General features: G+C 34.4%; 1 protein-coding gene across 4 annotated transcripts in view; it reads right to left on the bottom strand.

The window, feature by feature from the left end:
• Positions 1-3,165: 3,165 nt before the first annotated feature.
• PPIP5K2 (diphosphoinositol pentakisphosphate kinase 2) overlaps positions 3,166-22,357 on the bottom strand; it is a 46,927-nt gene continuing 27,735 nt past the window's right edge. For 3 of the 4 annotated variants that reach the window (XM_053968764.1, XM_053968763.1, XM_053968762.1), the window contains exons 20-31: positions 20,944-21,071; positions 20,645-20,759; positions 19,252-19,359; positions 19,053-19,169; positions 18,216-18,389; positions 15,670-15,843; positions 14,387-14,456; positions 12,214-12,333; positions 11,280-11,342; positions 7,291-7,422; positions 5,716-5,844; positions 3,166-5,094 (exon numbers count right to left, since the gene is read on the bottom strand). In XM_053968764.1, the coding sequence (XP_053824739.1) occupies positions 4,991-5,094; positions 5,716-5,844; positions 7,291-7,422; positions 11,280-11,342; positions 12,214-12,333; positions 14,387-14,456; positions 15,670-15,843; positions 18,216-18,389; positions 19,053-19,169; positions 19,252-19,359; positions 20,645-20,759; positions 20,944-21,071 (1,434 nt within the window). In that variant the 3' untranslated portion in view covers positions 3,166-4,990. The remainder of the gene's footprint in view (positions 5,095-5,715; positions 5,845-7,290; positions 7,423-11,279; positions 11,343-12,213; positions 12,334-14,386; positions 14,457-15,669; positions 15,844-18,215; positions 18,390-19,052; positions 19,170-19,251; positions 19,360-20,644; positions 20,760-20,943; positions 21,072-22,357) is intronic. The other variant, XM_053968765.1, reaches the window with a different exon arrangement.

Here is a 22,357-nt window from a genome sequence, read left to right as displayed (position 1 = left end):
AAGTTTATCAAAATCAAACTACATTGTTAAGGAGCAAGAGAAGTGATGAAGACATGTCTATGGACCTGGTTGCTCATGGAGTTGGGGCAGTCTCCATCCTTCAAGGCTCTCAAGTGCAAACTGGATTAAGTACATTGTTTGGTCCCACAGATGACCCTCATTTGAGCAAGACATTGGACCACAGTCTTCCTGAAGCCGTTTCCATCCTGAGTTACTGTGTGCTCCTATGGTCCTTGTTTACCATTGTTGCTTTCAGATTAAATGCATAGCCTATGTTGAGTTTAAAATGTATGGCAATTAGTAACAGGAAGAATAGACTAGACTAGACTAGACTAGACTAGAATAGAACAGTTGGAAGGGACCTACAGTGATCATATAGTTTAACTGCCTGACCACTTCAGGGCTGACCAAATTTAAAGCCCATTATGAAGGATTGTGGAATCCTCTGACTCCTCCCCCTCAGGGAAATCCCCAGGGCCTTGCTTTGCAAGACTATATCATAGAGTTTTTCCCACCTAAGCTGATAGAGAGCACCTAACCCATGATGCTCTGCAGCACTACTGCCAATCTACATCAGATTGCCTCCCCCACTGGCCAGTTGACACTGCCCACCCCAATTATTCCTCCCTCACCCCCCTACAGGTTCCTGCCCTTTATGCTGCCCTTTGCCCGCCCTGCGCCCTCAGGTCATTGGTCACTGACCACATACTTAAGTCGTGCAGACCACATGGTTTCGTCTTTTGTCTCTGGTCCCTCTGGCTTGCTGGATGCAATAAACCCTTGCTGGAATATATCATGCAAAGACCCTTCCTGTCTTTCCTCTGCTGAGCTATTTGTGGCATGTGTGTATGTATGGACTTGAAATGGCTGTTCTCGCAGCCTTACTCTGAGTGGCTTCTGAAGGACATGTTTCAAAGAAGGCTGCAGCATTTCTACCACCCTGCCACGCTGCAACAAAGGACGTTTTTTGCTTTTTTCATTCCATTCTATTTCAAATCCAATGTAATTTCCATCTTTTGAATTCTCTTGGTTTTCTCCTTTATTTTGCCTTCTACTTTTCAGTTTTTGTACCTCTACATGTGCTGTGCAAGTGCTCTTTAAAAATGTTTACAGACTTAGTTTAAATTAGTAAGAGTTCAAAATGCTTTCCAGAGTAGCCTTTTAAAATAATTTATGGAAGTTTTAAATATAATAATTTAAGTCTAAATATATTCCCAGCCATCACTCAAAAGAGAAATGAAAAAGCTATCAAGAGTCTGAAAACAAATAAGACAGGAAGTCTGAATGGACTTATACTCAGATTTTAAAAGATTCACTAATTTTTAGTACTTATATTAGTATACAACAAATAATAATCTTATTAAGTAAAGGAGCAGTTATTCCTTTTTCTGGAGAGATGAAATAGGAGATCTGCTAAGACAGGCACACTCAGACCGAACAAGTTTTGTTAGAAGCAAACATACTGCCATTATATTAGAAGTATTCTGGATGTGTTGCAAAATGCATGTCACCCAATTACCCTGTTTTCTCTTGTCAGTGACTTACGTCTTTGACTGAACAGGATGGAGATCTGTAAATTCTAATTTTCAGAACTCTGGATTAGAAGTCTATTTCTATATGTATAATGTTCATACATTGTGTGGCACAGTGACAACTGTTCAATCAATTTTTTTTAAAGCAAGTCCACTTTAGAACGGGTTTTGTATTAATGCAGAATTTAAGCTCACTGTAAGGTATTTTCTACAGTAGCTTTGACCTTTTATGATGTGGATGTTCTCTGTATTTAGTGCATTCTCCTCCTCCTAGGCCCATATTTGATGCCATTCACACAGTCACGCATTCTCTTTTTTATAGATAAAATATTTAGCCTATTTTTTAATTCAACATCTGTTTTTCATAGTAATACACTCTGGACTGCTTTGGTGTTACACCAGTTTCTGTATTTCAGAGCACAAGATGGTTGTTTTTAAGGCTAAGTGAGGAAATTAAAAAATTAGCATTTAAAACAATGAAATTTATCCTCACAAAAGCAAGCAAAATGAAAACCATTATTTAGAAAGAAAAGAAATATGAACTACTACTGGAAAAAACACTTCTTTTCTTACACTGCTTCTTGCAGAATTGACTTTCTGCAAAAGTTTTTGCGATTTTTTTCTTTAGCAAGTTACTTATGGGATTGTCAAAAATACAGTTGCTGTAAATTGCTTAAGAAAAAATGCAGGAAAAATAAAGGAACAAAGCTTCTCTCTGTGTTAGATGACATAAAATAGTGCTAAATCCCTACATTCTGCCACTTGTCTATTGCACTGAAATGGCTTTTAAAAATCGTTGTTACATGTCTTCTACTGTTATCCTTTGAACTGGTTTTGATGCTGTTGTTCCATGTATGATCATTGTTTTTAAAATATTATTATATGATAATATGTATAATTATTTCTTGTATGCATACCTCCCTAGCCTTGTTTATATGGATTTCTACAAAACTGCTTTCCCTTAACAGCCTCTGTATGCTTGGATAATTATATAACTGAAATTTATTGATTATAATAAGGAAACATAAAACAGGATTTAAATTAATTTTAGGAGTTTTCATACACATTTTTGTGGTTTGGTCTGTTTTCTAATGATGCTTCATTTTTGAAGAAATGCTAAGCTAAATAATTAAACTACATTGCAAGGTGATAATATTTTGGGAGTCACAGTCATATTTTGACCACTGATCTTCTGTAAACATATTCTTTGACCTCTGACAAATCTGGTTGGAATAGGATGTATAGTTCAAAAAAGTTGAATGTGAGAGAGAATGCTATTGCGTTAAAAAGCTGAATTAAAAATTGGTTCAAATCTGTGCACTTCTCATTGTGTCCTATTGTCAGTCTCAAAAGCAAGTAGACGAGGACTCACAGTGGTCCTGGATTTGACGTTACCATTCTGGAACACAACAAAGCACTGTGGAATGTGTGACTACCACTTATCTTTTTGAGGAGTGGTTTCAGTATAAAAGGATACTGTCATTTCTTTTATGCCACATCCTTACCACCAACAGTAATTCTGGCTTATTTGTAAAGTATAGGCTTAAATGTAAATTGTTTTCCACTGAGATGACTTTGTCAGCTACTCACTATACTTCATAGTGCTTTTAAAAGAAAATACAATAGAGAGAAGTTGCTAGTGACCTTGATTTTATTTAGAAGCACGTAAAAAAAGTTATGCCACAGCTTTGGTTGACTGGAATGATACATATACTTAAATTTTTGGGTTTTCTTTTTAAACGGTAAACAAGGGTACATTCAGTTGTATGCAAGAACAATATTCTAAGTAACACAATTACACTCCGGAAAATGAAATGCTTGAAAGATATAGCTGTGAAACCCTTCATATTTTTGGTATTTAATCAGCACTGTTAGAAATCATCTGCTGAAGCCATTTCATATACGGTAAACACTGAAAAAAGACCTGTGACAAAGTGAATGTAACTAGTAAGTACTGAATGTAACTAGTGCAACTTGCACTGGCTCTGGACACAAGTAAGAGCCCTACTTAAACATTTTATTCATAAACTGTCTTCTGCAGCTTAAACATGAAAGGAATTACCTAACTTGTAGTTATTAAGTCCATTCTTACTACTCAGCCACTTGAAGTTAAAGAAGTGGTCTATATTTTCATACATTCGGGGTACTCATAACCCAATAATTTTTCATGCCACAGAAAAAAAATTACATAAATCACTTAGATTAGATAATTATTCTAAATAACACCATAACTCCATTTCCCACCAATTTAGAAATGCTTCTTACATCTCATAAAATGTTTAGCTATTTTTCCTTTTTTGTTGTTTGGTTTGGTTTTTATGTTGGTGTTTTTTTGGTTGGTTTGTGTGGGATATTTTTGGGCTTTTTTTTTTTATTTTGTGTTTTTTTTTTTTTTTCTTGAGAGTTGCTGTCAACCAGCAGATTGGAAGGAGGGAGGTATGAAAATTCCCAGGCCATGACAAATCCTGAGTATTTTGGAATAGTATGCACTGAGTTCTGGTAGTCCACAGTCTCTCTCTGTGCTAAAAGGATGACAATAAAGCATAGATGGAATAGTTACAATTTTTAGCATAAATTTAGTAGCAGACCAGCTGTAACCATTTCTCATTCTACAAAACCTGCTTTTTAGTATCACTTTTTTCTAGAAAAACATGGCAAGGAAAATAAAACTGTCTTTTTTAGTAAGCAAAAGAAGGTTTTGATAAAAACATATAAAAGACAGTTTTGATAAAACATATGTTTTGATTAAAACATATAAAAGACAGTTTTATCTGCTGGATGATATACAGGTATCTGTATAAAAGCATGTGTATTAAACAATAAAAGAGAAGGTAGATTTGAATGTTATGGGTCTGATGTAAACACAGAGAAAAAAAAAGAGTAATCAAAAGTGCTGATACATGAACTCACTCCACCATGCCTAATTATTGCAGCATATATAATATGATATAATTAAAATGCAGAAATATCTGCTTATCTCCAAACCAAAGAAAAGAGATCTCTTTGGAAATGTAGTTAAATTGAAAACAAGTCAAGATGCGTGTTCTGTTTTAGCACACAGAAGAAATTCACAGGGAGATTATAAACTCCTGAAAATAGAAGTTTATGATGATAACAGACAATGCTTTCATTATAGTGACAACAACAGAGCCACTGTAATACATACCATCTTCTTTTTGTACATGTTTACAGTAGATATTTGAAGACACAGAAAAGGTTTATGTGCAGCTTTTCCATTAAAAGCTGTGATGGTCATCAAACTGGTAAGTATACTATGTTTTAGAAAATGAGAAAAGACGCTGGACCTAATTACTGTGCACACTAGTTAACCATGTATAAAGATCTTTTAAGTGCACTATGAATTGGAGATGCAGACATAAGTGGCTTTTGACATCTCAGTAACTTGCTTGAATGCACACTAAATAACCATTTAAGAAGTTGTTTCCAGTTTTGTCTGATCATTTCTTCTCAGAAAGAGTTTTACCACAAAGTTCTGCATCTAGTGAGGCCTCTTCAAGAGATGGTTTAATATTAGATACATTAACAGGACATCCAAGGGTAGCTGTACAGATTGAGAGAAAAGATGTATTAGGTTTTACACTTAATATCCATGCTAAAAATTATCAGATGCAAAAAAAATATATGTTATCTAGCACAGAAACAAATAAGCTGCACTATCTAATGAAATCAGAAATCCAGGTGGAATTTGGTCTCTAAACAGCACAACCATCCAAGAGCAGACAGTGTAGCGGGCCAACAGTTCAGACTGAGCATACTAATGATTGAATGCATCATCATGTTATTGACAGCTTTAGTCAGAACAGAGTCACAGAGCTCTACATTAGGTGTTCAGAATACATCTTAGAAATTCAGCCATTTAAAGAAATAAATTTATTTTGTCTTACTTGGAGATAGCTGTCATAATTCAAAACAAAAGCTCATGAACATCAGACCATAGAAAATGAAACAATTCAGAGGATAAGAGAAAGTAACTATTAACACAGTTTTATGTTAAAGCTATTTGTGCAATGCTGTCGAGTTCTCACTGACCCACAAAATGATTCTACTTATGTAGGGAATGTTAAGAAAAAGCTGCCCTACGAAGTCACATAATATGTAAGGAAGATTTATACTGCTGGAAATAATCAAGTTAGTCATTCTGCCTTTGACAGAATTTACTTACATAAGGTTAGTTTCTCCACCACTAGCCTTTCAGGCAAAGTTTCAAGTGGAATTGGTTGAATTTTTGCAGGGGTAAATGTATTTAAAGAAATTTTTCTTCCTGAATGGGGCATCATGTAAGTTGGAGAAGCTGAAATGATGGGGGAAAAAAGAAGTATTAATAATAAAAATATTCTGACCTAAACCAGATGTCAAAAACTGTAGCCACAGGACTGTGTATCCATCCAGCAAAACAGGTACCACATTTATACAACCAGCTGCTCAGCTACCAATTTTGACTCTAGTGTCAAAACCTTACAATATGAAGGCAAGTCTTAAAATCTCTCTTTTACCACAGAAAGCAACACAATAAGTTCATGCTGTTAAGGCAGAATTTCAGTAACAGATGCCTTGCCTGAAGACTGGCAAAAGCATTTGTGTTATTTTTCATAGGTTATGAAGATTGCACCTGAACAGGCTTTAAGACCAATATATCTATAAAAAGCCCACACAATGCATTAATCTCTAGGCAACATCCAAATAGTACAGGGAAGCAGGAGAACTAAACATATATGACTTTAATTGTATTGGGTCTATTTTCCAATCACTCCTTGGTAGAAAGGTGACAACCGTATGCTAGGACATTTTGGTTTTCAGTATTTCTTCATCTTGTATACTCTCAGTTCTGAACTGATTTTGAAGACACACAAACTTCCTAACTGGTATAAAAAGACATTTTAAGTAGCTGAGAATTTTCATATACTTACAAGCCTCTCAGAGCTCTTTTTCAGTAACATCAATTTTCTTAAATTGCTTATATTCCTTCCCAAATATAGGAGGCCTACCCTATCAAATAAGCCCCTGATTAAAATCTAAACTGTACAAAATAATGGGGGGAAAAATGAAAAATCCTGTAGAAAAAAGGGATAAGTCCAAACAGGTAGAATACTGTTGTATCAGTACTTTGATCAGGAAACAGTACAAGTTTCCTGATCAAAGCATAAGTCTTTAGACACTTCCTTAGGAAGAATGATTTTCAATCACCTGACACATCCTATTATGTGGTAAATCTGACCTAACTGAAACCATTTCCAAAGACACAGAAGAATCACAATGGGAAATCATTTCCCCAGACACATGCACATGGATAAAGTTCAGCTGTATTTCCCTTCAAGATCACCTAAACTTTAAACACACAGCACAAACTGCTAAAAAGCTAAGTAAATGCAAAGCATTCAACAGGTGAAACCCCAAGTAATACTGAAAGAAACAGGAAACAATGACGTTTTGTGTGTAAATGCAACACTACTCTGCTGAGTTTACTGCCAGTAGAACATTACAATATAAAGCTGGGTATACTGCATGTTCCCTGAAAAGCATTACCTGTAACTGTGCTGAGTGTGGACAGTACAGAGAAGTCAATGTAATAATAAAGGAAATAAACTAACAATGATTTTATTAAATCCTTAATTTACTACCTCAGCCAACAGAGACGTTACTTCAATGAATTATACTTGTTATCTGCAAACACTGCAAAGATAAACTAGACAACAGTTAAGAATTAAAAATTAACATAATTATAAGCTATAACCAGTACATGTCTCCTGTAGATTTTCCCTTGATGGAGCAGCAACAGAAGCCAGAAATTCATCCACCTGCTTCAGAGACAAGGAATTGTGTAGAGTTTCCAAAGGGCAAATAGAAGGCACCATCGAATACAGTTCAAAACCTAAAGGAAAAAAATAATAAAAAAAGAGATTTCCAAACATAAGACAAGATTTAAGGTACTGCATTAATGCATGATAAAAAATGCTTAGTTTACATGAGCACATGCAGGCATAAGTCTCTTGAAATCATGGAAATTAAATATTACAGGAGTTGGAACAAGATGAGCCAGTTTCCAGCTAAAGATAAAATATATGGGATACAAGTCCCATGTACACATGAAGTACATGTGTACACATAAATTATTCCAACATGAGAACTGTGCCATACTCCCAAATCAATTAATGAAAGATAATTTCCCTTTAAGACAAACTTAGCAGATAACTAAAAAAAAAAAAAAAGGTCAGGAAAAGGTAGTATTTCTCCTACTCATTCTGATACCCGGCACAAAATTAAATAGGTAACTCATTCATGCAAGAAAGTAGGATAGCTATTTTGTTAGCAGACAAGAGCTAAAAATGCTGTATCTTCCAAGAAATAAATTTGCAGAATTCATGTTCTATCATCTTCAGTATTCTGTGAAAACAAACTGTTGCCTTTAGTACCAAAGGAAAACCACTGTTAGCATTTTTATACCTTAGGATTACATGGTTTTACAGACAGATATATACCTACCTTTATGCAATTAAAAACAGTATTGAAAGACTAGAAGTTTCATATATTGGAACATATATAAGTAAAGCAACCTAATGAAAAATCTAAAAATTTACCGGACTTTGTTTTTCTACGTTAGTAATGATCATACACTAACCATGCATATCCATATTACTAACACACTAAAAAGCATTTAAACATCTTGGCTAAAAAAAAATTTGCAGTCCTCTAAAGTAGTTCAAGTTTGGTAACTCAATAAACAGTTTTTCATCCAGTTGTATTTCAGAAGAGGAAAACATGTCCATTAGTTTTTTCAACATACAGCTGTAATATTACAACTTTGCAATTCAATACTGTAAATTTCTTCTAAGACAATTAAATGAAGAAGCAATAGTGAATGAAATAATGTTTTAGAATTTCAGTTCAAGGTACATTTATTAGAGACAGCATTATGACTGGGAACTGTTCTTTCCCATAAAATAATAAGCAACAATGTTCCTGTGATAGCCAATGTTGCCCATTCACTCCCCATCAGTACTTTGCATAAAGAAGAAATTCAGCAAGATTTCCACCCCCAAATATCTATAATTATATTTAGATCCACCTTGGCCATATTCAAATTTTGGGGACTATTGCTACAATATTCAACCAATGGAGGTATATTTATGTAAGCTTCTCTTAAATTATAAACAAAATGTTGCATTTCATGAAAACTTGTGTTTTGTGTACAAAAGAAACACCACCATACTATTAATTTCTATTGTCCTATAAAGTCAGTAGCTAGCCTTCAGTGTAAGCACTAAGATGCTTACCATACATATTAATATCCTAAATAACTATATGCATGCATATAAAGCGCAAACCCTTTCGTTGCCTTACAGTAAAATGTATGATTTCTCTTTTCCCTGACAGAAAATTCACTATCACTTGAAAGAGAATTATTTTTTCTGATTTTGCAATTAATGAAGTGGGACAATGTCAGGTTAACCTTTTAGTAACTATTATTGTTATAGTACATGCTAGAGAGAACCAGGAAGAAATTCCAAAATGCACTCATGCCCTTTAAAAGAAAAAAGAGAAGAAATAAAATTTTCTTGTTTTAGCAATTTCCCCTCCAAAATTTTTTGTTGAGTTTTGACAGTTCTGCTGTCAGCTAGTCATATCCCAGCATATCATTGTAGTACCTTTATTTCTAAGGGATATGGCTTAAAACATAATCTGGAAATCTATGTGTAGTGTTTTATTTGAATGTTTTCTGATAAATATTTTATGATGTTATAAAATGAAAAGTGATAAATGATGATGCTATAGGAAATAAATTTTAAATTTTATGATGAAGAAGCCTGACAGTATCCCTTTAAGAAGGCAATTCCCTATACACTAACAGCCTTTGATTTTTGCCTGTATTTATTCTTAAAGCATCAAAAGGCAAGCCAATGAAAGGGTTAACGCAGCATCTTAAAAAGCCACCCTGCTGTCTTAAGATTCAATAACTGTAGAGACATACCACTGGAGCCTAGAAATTCCACAGAGGAAATGGACCAGCACCTAAAGAGGTGTGGGTGTTCTGCAGAGGCCCAGAAAATAAGGTATAGCACTTTCAGAAGATACTTGTTTCACCATGTTCCTTGAACTAAAGATGGTGGGGGGGTGGGTATAGTCTGAAATGAGTTAAGAGGGTGTGATAACAACATAAAAGTAAGAAAAAAACAGAGTGAAAGGGACAAGGATAATTAAAATGATAGTCCAGAGGAAAGATGAAACAACATCAATATGGCGTTATGTTAGTGGAGAACCCCTGGAAACCTGCAATATATTTAGGGTTCATAGGAGCTCATACTGCATGTATTAGTCTTGTCAAAGATGCATGGCAAAACTGCTGCATTAAATGAATCAAAACAATCAGTGTGATCGATAAAAGCTATTTAGATCCTTTTTTTAAAAGAATGGAATCACAAAAAGTGACTAAATGGAACAGAAAGTAATTCTATTATTAGCCACAGATTCTCAAACGCAGTTCTTACTTTCTGACCTTGTATGTTTTGGGAATATTGGTTTGAGTCATAACATTAAAAATGTACTCCAGACTTTTCTATTTGAGATAAAACATTAGATTTGGCATTTTAGATCTTAAAAATAAATTTAGCCTTACTAAAGTTTTCCTTCATAAAGCACTGCAGTGCAAAAAAGCCACTATGGATTTAAAATGAATGTAACAAAATACTACTCTGCTTCTAAGCAAGGCTAAACAAAAATTCAAGTCTTTTTTTTTTAACTTTTTTTCTAAGCAAATATATTTTGAATCTAACATGAAAATACTGATGATTTCCACTGCAATTTCAATATCAATATCACTGAACTCAGCCAGCAGTCATGCACATTTTAAAACTGCAGTTAAGAAATCCGGAAAAGCTACATTCAGGTCCAGTGGGTCCTGAAGACTGAGTCAACTTTTCATGAACAGGATATGTCTGGGGCCTATTCAATTATGTAGAAAGGGAGGTGCAAAATATTTTGCTGAGGAAGAAAAAGACATACCTCTGTCCTGTGTGTTAAACGAGAAATTTTGCAAACTGAAGACAGTTAACTCTCACTCTTGAAGCTCAAGAGGTCAATGCTGCTCAAGAAGTCACAGCTCTCTTGCTGTGATTTTTAGTGCAATATTTAAGTAATTTGCACATCTGATGAACAGAGAAGTATGATAAGGTAAAATAAATTTTTGTCCCATAAATAATATAGCAATTTAGCAGGAATAGAACCAAAGCGTCTGCTTTAGTTTTTGTAATTTAGCATCACTTCAAGAAGATAGTCATAAACTCCAGCTGTCAATTCAGTGATTTATTTTAGAATGGGCAGGCTCAGAGAATCAGCTCAGCAAGAGAAAGACAAAGAAGGAACAGCTACTATCAAGAAGTGTATGTCTAATAAGATAAGATTTCATTGTCTGTATCTTGTACCATACAGTCTGATCACACAAGAACTTCTGGAGAATAATTTATTAGAGAGATCATGATTAACAGTAGCACTTAATTTTTTTTCACAGATTTTTCTAAGTAATGAATTTTGATGTTGTATTTATACTAATGAATGGTAAAGAAAGGATTTAGGCTATCTAATGATTACAAATATATTTGGAATTGTGCTTGAAGTTAGGAACGACAGACGGCTGGATGATACTGTACACCCCGTATTTGAAATAAAAATAAAAGGGATGAAGTAAGAAACCTTTTGTTTTCTATTTTGTTTTTAAAATAAAAGCAAACGTACCATTGGTTGGGTGTCGAGCAAATGAGATAGAAAACCTTTTAACAGCAGAACCGCGTGTGGTGTCTGAGAAAGAGAAAAACAGGTACCTGAAATTTGTAACAGCTACCAAAAGTGGGAGATTTTAAAATAGAAAAGGAAGAAGAAAGGAAAAAAGAAAAGATGAGAAGGTATTAGAAGTGAGTGGCATGCAGAAGGGACCAAGGAAAAGGGCTAAAATCTAAGTAGATGTTAAAAAGAAGAAAATTTGGATTGTTGGTAACTACAAGATGTGTAATGACGTGTATGAAAACAAGCAGAATGAGCTGGTGATTCTGGCATACAAGGTTATTCAGGTTAGAGTCGAATACTGAGAAGTGAAGTGGGGGGGAAAACAGCATGAATACTGCTTCACCTCAGAGTTACGAAGGTGTGCTTTGGTATCTTTACATTCTGAAATCTAGTGAATGAGTTTCTTCTCTATGCCAGATTATCCAGAACTGAGAATCTCCTGCTCCTTTGTAATCCAAACCCCATGAAAATAAAAGGTCAGGAATCCTAAAATTTTCACCATCAGTATTTAACTTACTACTTTATAATTTCATTCCTTGTATATGCTGCAAATAATTTATTTAATTTCAAGATCAATTAGCAGTGATAAAAAACAGAGTTTAAAATTATTAAAGAATTTAAAACCAAAACTTTCCGTTTACTTAAAATATGCACTTGCTGGCATCTCCTGGCGCACATTACAAGTCTGTAATCTGATGTTCAATTCAAGGCAAACAAGAATTAACTATACTATTAAGTTAAACATAAGCAAGCTATGGGCAATAAAGAAGCAATAGAAACTCATAAAATTAATACTAAGGCCAAAGATTCTAGGATTCCATTAAAATCTTTAGAAGTTCAATGTGGCACATGGGTCGTGCGTGCATGTGCGAGAGTGTGCACATACCATCTATGAAGCCAGAAGAAGTCAGCTTTTTACGATGCGTACGAGCATAATCCTGTAGGTTAGGTGCACTTGAAGAACCCCCGAGCACTGAGGTGCTAAACAGGCCCGCACAGTGAGACCCTGATGGGAGTTAGAGAAAATACATACAACAACCAGGTGTTCGTCCATTCACATTGGGGATGCATGCAGCATGCAAGCACATGGCTCTTACCACACAAAAGGCAGCTTTTGGCAGTGCCTTGGACAGGTTCACAATATGCTTGTAATGTCAGAGTGGGACTTGTAGGCTGAAACTATCATAATTTATTGTGCTTCTACTCATGAAAGAGCGCACTGTTATGTGTGCAAAGAGAGGACTGGCTTTAACAAAGTCAGTTCTTGTCCTGTTTTCACTTTTGGTAAAAAAAAGTTACCAGTTAGCATCAATGTAAACATAAACAAAACAACAAAACAAAATGAAGATGATGATGATAATGATTGATGATCATGATGATGATGTGAAAGTTGTGTCTTTGAATATCTGTATTCCTGAAACAAATATAAACTGGAAAAATACTGTTCATTGCTTTCATCTAATCAACCTTTGAGATGACAGGCTGCTGTGAAGTACTTACACAGTTCCACAGACCTAGCATGTGGAAATAATTCTAACCCCAACAAAAGCTTAACCATATTGGAAATAGTCTATTCAGATTTCAGCTACCATTACTAACAATGTTACAAACTGAAAAAACCTGAAAGTTTCATCAAGTTTAACTCGACTTCCTTTCCTGAGAAGACTTTTGCACAGCTTCATGCAAGTGACAGTACTTTGTTACAACTCATGCATTCCTGCCAATAGAATGGGAATTTAAACAAATCACTGACAGCCACAGATAAAAATATAAAAATAACTTTTGCAATCATCAACCATTAATGAAACTTACATACAACAATGAACAAAATGGGAAAAAAATTGCAAGTTTTTTCCTTTACATTTTACTACTAGTTGAAAGGAGAAACAATTTTCACTCAGAAATTATCTTTTATATTTTAGATAAGTAAAGGCAGATTTTTTTTTTTTAAACCAGCAATACTTCCTTTCATTACTTATAACAGTCCAATGAGGGGAAACATTACTAGCACATGTGACCAATCAGCCAAAATAAACTGGTGCCTGCTCTGTGGCAAAAGCCTTTTACACCAAATATAATACCTTAATCTACACGGAAATACATCAACTTCCACAAGCCATATTATGTCACACCAAAGAATACTCATTTAACTTTAGCAAGCACATAATAAAAACCAGGACTTCAGTAAACAAGAGCAACTGATTGTATGCATTTTGCTATGGGAAAAATATAATGGGAAGAAAAGTATCACAGAAAGATTAGACATACAAAAAACATGTTTCTTTGCAAATAAAGGAAAAGCTACTTCTAAGTTTATGCATCTAGGCGATGCAGTTATTTATAGTTATCATTTCCCTTGAAAAGACACACAGAAAAAAAAGCAATATTGATTTACAGCAGTGCATGATTTCATTTTTTTTGTATGTGAGTCATATGTATGCCTGTTTTAATAAAGCAATAGAAAAGCATCACTTGAATTAAGAGAATTTTAAAGAAGCCTTTGAATTATAGCATGATTCGTACTAATGCTGAAAAGAAGAAATTAATTTTAGGAGAGGAGTATGTGCAAAACCCCTGATACTATCAAGAAACTTTATGTTTTGTTCCCCATGACCCTCCCCTCAGAAAAACATCTTCACTTTCATCAATTGCCCACAATAGAAAACAGAAATTTTAAAGAAAAGTGTTTTAACTGTTTCCAGAGCAGGCCATTTTAATCCAAAATATTCTTGCAAAACCCAAAAGCTCAATCAGAAACTATATTATCTTAAAAACCTGCTTTAGGTTAAAAAAATCCTATGTACCTGTTGTGAGCAGTACAAAATCAGTAGTATGAAGGGTCTCAAACAATTTGCTCTTTTCAGTTATAACTTATTTTAAAATTTCGTTGCAAAAAAAATTGTCCAGTCCATAGGTAGACACTCAGCATATGTTACTGATAACAAGTACTATTGGGTCCTGTTAACAAAAAAGCTATTCAAATAATATACAACTGTAGAGAACAGCAGGCAGATGAAAAGTGGGTAACATCAAACAAAATTTCAACTGTAGGCACATACCTAGACCACTCTGCTTTTGTTCCAGAATAGTTCTTGGTGTTCGTAAGTTACTATTGCTTTCTGATAGGACCTGGATGTAAGAAACAGAAAAATAAGGGAAAGTAGAACAGCAGCATGAAACATCCATTTAACTTGATACAGCAGCCTGTTTCAGACAGACAGGTGTTAATAAGCTGTATGATAAGTGTTAGTAAAAATATGTAAAGGAAACATGAGAGATCATGCAATATCCCCTTCTGAAGGGAGTCCATTTCACATATGAGTTCCTTGCAATGAAGTGGTGCAAAGCAAGCATTCAGAATGAGAAAGGACACAGACCAAGACTGATATGAGAACAAACATTTGAGACATTTTATTTCATTTTACCAAATGCACTTTCCTAAACTGCGCCTGTATTGAAAAAAGGAGGGGAGGGAAGGAAAGACAGACAAGCTATTGAGGACACCATATGATCACTGACCATGCACAGGCTCAATCAGTATAATCTTCAGATGCTCACAGCCTTTGCTGATAGAAACTTTTCCAATGTATATAATTTTAGAATTTTCTACAATAAATTATGAAAATTTTCAAAGTAAAAGGATATGGTTACAGAACACCATCCATTGTCCTACATGTAAACAATATCTTGATATTCTGAATAGCTTTAGATCTTCACTGGTACTTCCAAAACATTTACTGTTTCTTTTTTTCGCTTTTCCCTCACCCCCCATTACAAGGAGCAATCTTCAAAATATTGTACGAGTCAATGGATGATGTACTGTGCTGGGAGTTTCAGACACCTCCAGATATAGATGGCAAGAATTATTAGTGCTAGAGTTTCTTCCCTGCAATAGTTAATACCAGGCCACTGAAAATATTATATATGCAAAACAAGTTTTGAATAGCAACATGAAATACCAAATAAATTATTTTAAATAGTATTGGTTGCAATTATTATTTTTTTTTAATTTACCTACCACCAAATTAAGCAATGCTGGTTTTAAAGTCTTAAAGGACAACTAAACCAAAGCATAATTCTCTTTCATTAGGCAGTATACTAAGTTTTTTTTACTGTGGTAACATTTGCAAATCCTATAAAGATATCAAATGTTTATGAAAGCGTGTAACACATTCAGTGGAAAAATATGCCCTTGGTCTTTTTCCCCCAAACATTCTTGGCACGTAATTTAAAAAGTGGAAGGTATTGCTTGAAACATAATCCTTAACAAAGGATTAGATGTCCTTAAAGACAGTTGCTGCTTGGAATGCATAAAATGTTTAATGAAGTAAAGTTTAAAAACCTGTTGCCATGAGCCAAAAATACTGGATGTGAAAGCCAGTGATTTAGGGGAGACAGGGGAAGAAGTGATTTGTTCCCCTGATCTGCGTCTTCGACGCCCAGTACCCACACCACTGGTGTAATGCAGCCAGGTACCAATACACTCTGGGCTAGACACACTCAGGGGGCTCTCTTCCTGGAAGTGAGAAAGGGGGCAAAAAACAGCAAAGCATGCAAAGTTAGATTCAACAGAGCCAAATGAACAGAAAAGAAAAAAACCCAATCTGCTTGCACCCTTTTACATACTATCTTTAAAACTATTAAACAGCAAAGAGAGAAGAATAATAATACAATATTAGAAAGTTATCAGTTTCACTTTTATCTCTTCATCCAACTGTATCTTTTACTACAACACTTCAATCAAATTTCTAGTAGACTAATATTATATTAGATATGAGAGAAAGCATTTGTTATCAACAATTAATCCATAATTTTAAGAATTTTTCACTTGCTGGAAACAACTTCTGTTACCCTTGACAGACTGTTTAATAGTTTTTCCCCTCCTAAGTACATTAAACTTTCCTATTTATTACTTGATAGATTCCATTTCTAGTCTATAAGCTTATCTGAATGCTTATTTTTACATTTTAAAATTTCCTTTGACACTTTGCAAGTGACTTACTCATAGTAGCACCAAATTGCCTGGTAGTAGTTTTCCAAACTTAAAAATGTCCTAAAAGGTATCTGGTGCTGGACACCTTATCAGGACTTCAAGGGAGTGTCAGGCTAAGCACCCCCCCATATCTACATCATTACCTATCATTAGCAATAACATTCTTTGTTATACAGAGTTTGCTTCCCAATGTCAATGAGCTTTACATTCTTGTCTTACCACTATAACTCAGCTTTTTTTCTTTTCATGACTCAGTCACAGTTGCATTCTTTCTGTAAATATTGCTGACTATAACCCAGATTAAAATTTACATATAATATCACACCTGACAGTGTCCTTTCAAATTAATGGACATAGGTGAAAACAGAATTACCTTATAGGAGGAAAAAAAAAGGGGGGGAGGGGGCAGGGGAAAAGAAAAAAAAAGAAAAAAAAAAAAGATCAAGGCAGTTGCAGTTTAAGTTGCAGTGACTTTTTAAAATTGCTTCAAAATACTGTTTAGTTTAAATAATCCAAATACTAGTTTTGCAGATTTCAGTAGGCCAGATGAAACTTCCTATTTTACTTATAAGAAAAATATGTTTTACAGTGTAAGTTTTTTCTAAATTGTCTATTTCCTTCCAGCAAAAAAGCAAGCTCTGAATGCTGAAAGACATCCCATTTTAACGTATTATCTGCACAGTCAAAATTTGGCAATTTGTGCTTCTGATATCTTGTGAAAGTTAACTTTGATATAATTTATGAAAATGATTGAAAGTCTGAAGTAATAGACTATTAAGCTGTGCATAAATGAACTCATAGCTAGGAGGGGAGTTTGCATGATCATCGCAAAAACAACTTTTAAAAATCAAAAATATTGATGTTGTGAGCATTTGTTTATGAAAAAGCTTGGAAATAGAAAATGTAAGACATTAACATTTATTATGTCTGTTAATTTATGCAAGTCATGTGAAGTTATACAGATATCTTTACAAAAGGGAATCATGCATCTTTTTCTCTCCATACTGCCAATAACCAAGTGATTTCCAAATCTGTAATACTTTTACTGCATACAGACAACTCATTCCCAACACAAACATGAAAGAAAAAGCTTTTGGTGTGAATCTTCATTTCTGATGGCTTTAAGCAACTGAAAATGAGGCAATAAGAAGCTGTTAGTCTGCTTCTAGCATTAATATCACAGAAGTGCTTCTATGCACCATGTGAATTTCCACTCGACCATCCCAATGGTATCAGTGATACAGCTGTGCATCCCCCCACCTCTGTGACATTAAGCCATATCTGTGAAGCACACCTAGATGTCATGGCTTTCAAGACAGCAAACTAGATTGTTCAAGATGTTACCTACAGAATTCATGAAACACAAACACTAGCCACTTAAAAAAAAAAGCTTCCACTTTATCTTTCTTACCTTCAAAAGCTTGGTAAGTGGAGTCACTTTCACTCCACGTGAAAGCAATTACAGCAGAAGATGTCTCATGTCCTGCACCTCCCCATCCACCCTAATCCCTCTGTTCCCTTTCAGCACAATCACCCTGAAAGTTTGCTCAATTCCCAGTAGTAGCTGTCTTGTAAGGACGAATAGAAAAGCAATATATGTTAGTTGGTAGATGTAGGTTTAGACTGAAAGAGTCTTCATTTTCAAATATCAACTTTTCTTAAATGGCTTAAAAAAAGGAAATAAGTCTTATCACAGAATAGTAATAATTTAAAAAAATCCCTTCAGAGAAATTATTGCCATGGAGGATTTCCCACTGAGTAAGGGCAAACCTTCTGTGAGATGTATCATGCTGGTTCTGTACAATCAAAAGCAGAATTATATTTGGTTTTGTTTTCTTAAAAGCAAGCAAAAGTTAATGTCTTCGACAGAAATTATCTGGAACACAAACACTTACTTCAACAGAACCAATCTTCCTAGATCGTGGAAGGGGTGACTTTCTGTGTATGTGAATTGGGTCTGATACCATTGGCTTGAACATCACTACTGATCGATCCGTTTCATCTCGTTTAGGAGCGTGCACCTCCTCATCACTATCATTTCTATGAGAGGTTTTCTTTGAGCCTTCATTCTACAGAAAATACATAATTCATTCTCAATTTGTCTGCACACCTTCAAACAAGTAGACAGAAGTGGCTCTTAAATAAATATTCTGCATAAACATAAAACATGCTGATTTTAAAAATACAAGATATAAATCACATATTACTGAAAAAACTGTTCTAGACTTTACTAATCTGTAAAGTCTATTATTACATAATAATCTGTTTTTTCTTTCTTCTTCTATTTAGAAGAACTCCAGCCAAGCTTTGCTCTTATTCCTTTTTCAAAAAGCAATCATAACTCCACTTACCGGACCATATATCTTGGAAAATACCAATCCTTCCTCAACAATATGTATTCATAAACATGCCAAACTACTTTCTTAAATATGTCTTCCAGTTCCCAGAATATTATTCATGTGACACTCAGATGTTGATATCACTTAAGAGTATTTTGTATTTCTAGTAAAAATTCTGGCAAAGCTTTAGAACATCCAAATTATCTGTGTCCTCTACCTCAGTGCCCATTCAAAATGGAAAATATTGGGACTACTTATTTTTACTGCATGTTTCTCTACCGAAAGAAAAACCCACACTTGAATTTCTTACATAACAATTTTAAAGTGTTTATTTTAGATACCTCCTTATGCAATAAACCTAAGTTTTGCTTTATAGAAAGGCATAATTATTACCTCTCTGGAGGCAGGTCTGTATCCATATCCAGATGGTAAATTTTTATCTTCCTCACAGCCTTTAGCTCCTGGACTGAAATGCAGCTCTACATGAAAACGTTCTTCCGAAGAAAGTTCCTGAAGTAAAATAATAGGTTTATACTTTAATACATAGCTCAGCACTACTAATTTCTGAAGATATTTATCCATTTTTAAATACCTTGTTTGGATCCTCATAGAGCATGATAACAATCTGTGTCATGTAATTGAGTTCATTGACCACATTTAAGTAATCCATAGCTCGTTTCCATTGCTCATCTTTTGATTCCTTATGGAGAAAAAAATCAACAAGTAAAACTCAGCTATTTTCTTTAAAAAGAGTGATGATTTCACTTTTCTCCCATTTACAAAGATTTTCGTAGCAGAAGTGCAAAGCTCATCATAGTTAAGGAAAATGCAGAGGCACAACAAAAAAACCAATTATGAATGTCCATGAGTGACTTAAAATTGCTTATCAGATGACTGAAAAGTGAAGACCAAACTTTTCATATGTTATTTCAGTATGTCTTTCGTGTTTTTTTGCCAATAATCATATGTAGACAGAGGCACTGTTTTCAATTCTCCTGATGAGAACTGCTAATACTGCAATAAATTCATGTCAGCTAGTATATTGTGAAAAATGTTTTTAGATATCACACTAACAGAGGTATCAGCCAAACAGAGTAAACAAAGCTTTCTAGCATACAGAGGAGGTACAACCTTCACAACCCAAACTACTTAAATGAATAGTCACCTTTTTCATGCTGCAGGAAAGAAACCATTTAGTAATCTACCTTAAAGAAAAATTAAAAGTTTATCAGACTTAAACTTGGAGTGTACCTGTTGTAGCATGTCACAGAGGTTGATAAATGCTTTTGCCATCACTGAGTTCAGTCATCCATTACCAGAAGCAAGTATGTCAATTTGAAAAGGAGTGTATAAGTCAAATAGTATCTTACAAGCTGATAGGTTTGTGGTGCTGCATATATATCTACTCCAAGAGCTCAGTTTAAGTAATTTCTGATTATGGAGACCTTGGCTTTTTCAGTGTCAAAGACTATCAGATGGAGAACAATGCACCTTTGTAGTATTCTATAACAGTATAGGAAAGTAAGAAAATTCACTGTACAGGAAGAACTTTGTACTCTAAGGGCAGTCTTGAAATTAGGTAGGGACATCTTGACAATATGTCAATGGCCAAAAATAGTATGCCAGTACAAAAGGAAATTCAAGAGAACCCTGAATCATAACTTGAGAATAAAAGTTGGAAGAATTATTGGTGACAACAGAACACAAAAAAAAAAAAAAAAAAAAAAAAAAAAAAAAAAAAATCTGGCCTTTCCACATCTATTTGTGGTTCTAACACATACAACCAATAGAACACAGCATTACTTTGTTGGAAATTAGCATGCTAATCAATGTGCAATTTGCAATACATTTCTATATAAGTAATAGAAAATAAAGTGTTTGAAAAAATGTGATAAATTTCTAAGACACTTAACATTTCAATGGATACAGTCAGAGGAAGATTCAGGTTCCTCTCAAAATATCAGGGGTTCAACAGAGAAACTTACATCACATAAGGCACCGTAACGAAGGGTGGATAACAGAGAGTGGACGTGACTCTCACTGGTGAAATACAGCCGGGTACGAACATGGCGTTCTGGGGACATAACACCCCTGGAGTAGCTTAAAAAAAAAAGAAAAATGTTATTAGACCATGATAAGATGTGCCCTTATTTTTAAGATACTGTTAATGAATAAATAAATTATACTTTCTAATATCTTTGAGCTAAAAAGATAGTTCAAATTTGAAACCTACAGAATAGTTCTAATTTTTATGGTAATTAATGTAAAAAAGTAATTGGCTTACAGAGGGTGAAGCTTATTTACAGTGTCATCATCTTGAGTTCTCTGAAGATCAGAACGAATTTTTCTGACTAGAGGTGTGCAGTAACCTTTGGCAATCTCCAGTTTCTCAGCTTTAGAAATACCATATTCCTGTGTAAAAACAAATTGACTTTTAAAATTCAGTTAAAGATTAATATGCTTTCCAATTCAAAGCTTCTATATTAAAACAAATTAGTCATCTATTAGTTTGCTCTGGCTATAAACCATTTTCTGAAACATTTTTACTACATATGATTAGTCATGTAGCTTCAACTAACAAGCAGTTAGTTGCCTTTTTGCTCTTTTGACTTGATACAGACAAAAAGTTTTTCCTTCACAAGTTAAACCAAAGAAGTAGATTTACCTTCTGGTATGATAAAGCTCTTTTTCTTAACCATAACATCTATGGAGTAATTCTGCCTTCTTGTCACCATCTGCATCTCCTATCCTGCCTCCAAAATGTTGTGGTTTTTTGTTTCTTTTTTTCCCCTTTCTTTTAACAGTCACTAAAGGGACCTATAAGGTAAGTCTGTCTTAGTTTGGAGTAGGCCACCCCATGCCAAATAATAACATAAATGGTATTTATGTACAACTGGGAAATTACTGGTGATATTAAATGTTGTAATATGATCAATATCTAAAACTGTGTTCTTCCAGGACCTTCATACTCTGTGCTGCACATGGTATGAAAGTTAGAATGAATCTTGTTACCCTAGAGAGCAACACAAGCACTCTTCCTTTGCATTATGTAGGCTATCAAGTTTTCTTTGTTCTTCTTCCTTCAGTATGTGTCATCATTTTTACCTGCTCTTCTCTAACTTTCTGTTCAGAATTTCATATTAACGGACCCACACACAACAATCCATTCTAAGCATCACTACTATTTTTGTCTTCTACATCAAGGAGTTTGAAAGATGGGGAGAGGAAGAATTTCCTTCACATGCTGCATACAATATGGATAAACACCTGTTACAACACTGTTGTGTAACTGCAGGGAGGTTTGGGGAAAGCTTTAGTCTGTTCTGTCCTGTTATCACAGATCAATTTCATGACCTGCCACTTCCAAGATTTTAGAGCTAAACGAAGTTTAACAGCCTACAGAGCATGTAAGTTTAACTTGTCCACTCCTGGCCTGAAATTCTATGAAATATAATGTCTACATTCACATAATGAAGCCTTAGCATTTTGAAAAAGCAGAAATGTCTTTTTAAATTAAATTTTTTTTAAAATTAGTTACATTGCATAGATTAGGATTAATATTGTCATTTGGAAAGAGCCCAAAAATTAAACTTCTATAAGCCAGAGAAATGAAATTAAAAGCAATTTCAGAAGACAGAGTTATTCTCAAAGGCAACTGTTAAATCTATGATGAACGGTGAAGATGAACCATTTTATTT

Source organism: Vidua chalybeata, chromosome Z (genome assembly GCF_026979565.1).
Source record: "Vidua chalybeata isolate OUT-0048 chromosome Z, bVidCha1 merged haplotype, whole genome shotgun sequence".
NCBI lineage: Eukaryota > Metazoa > Chordata > Aves > Passeriformes > Viduidae > Vidua > Vidua chalybeata.
This window is presented reverse-complemented; position numbering and strand designations above follow the sequence as displayed.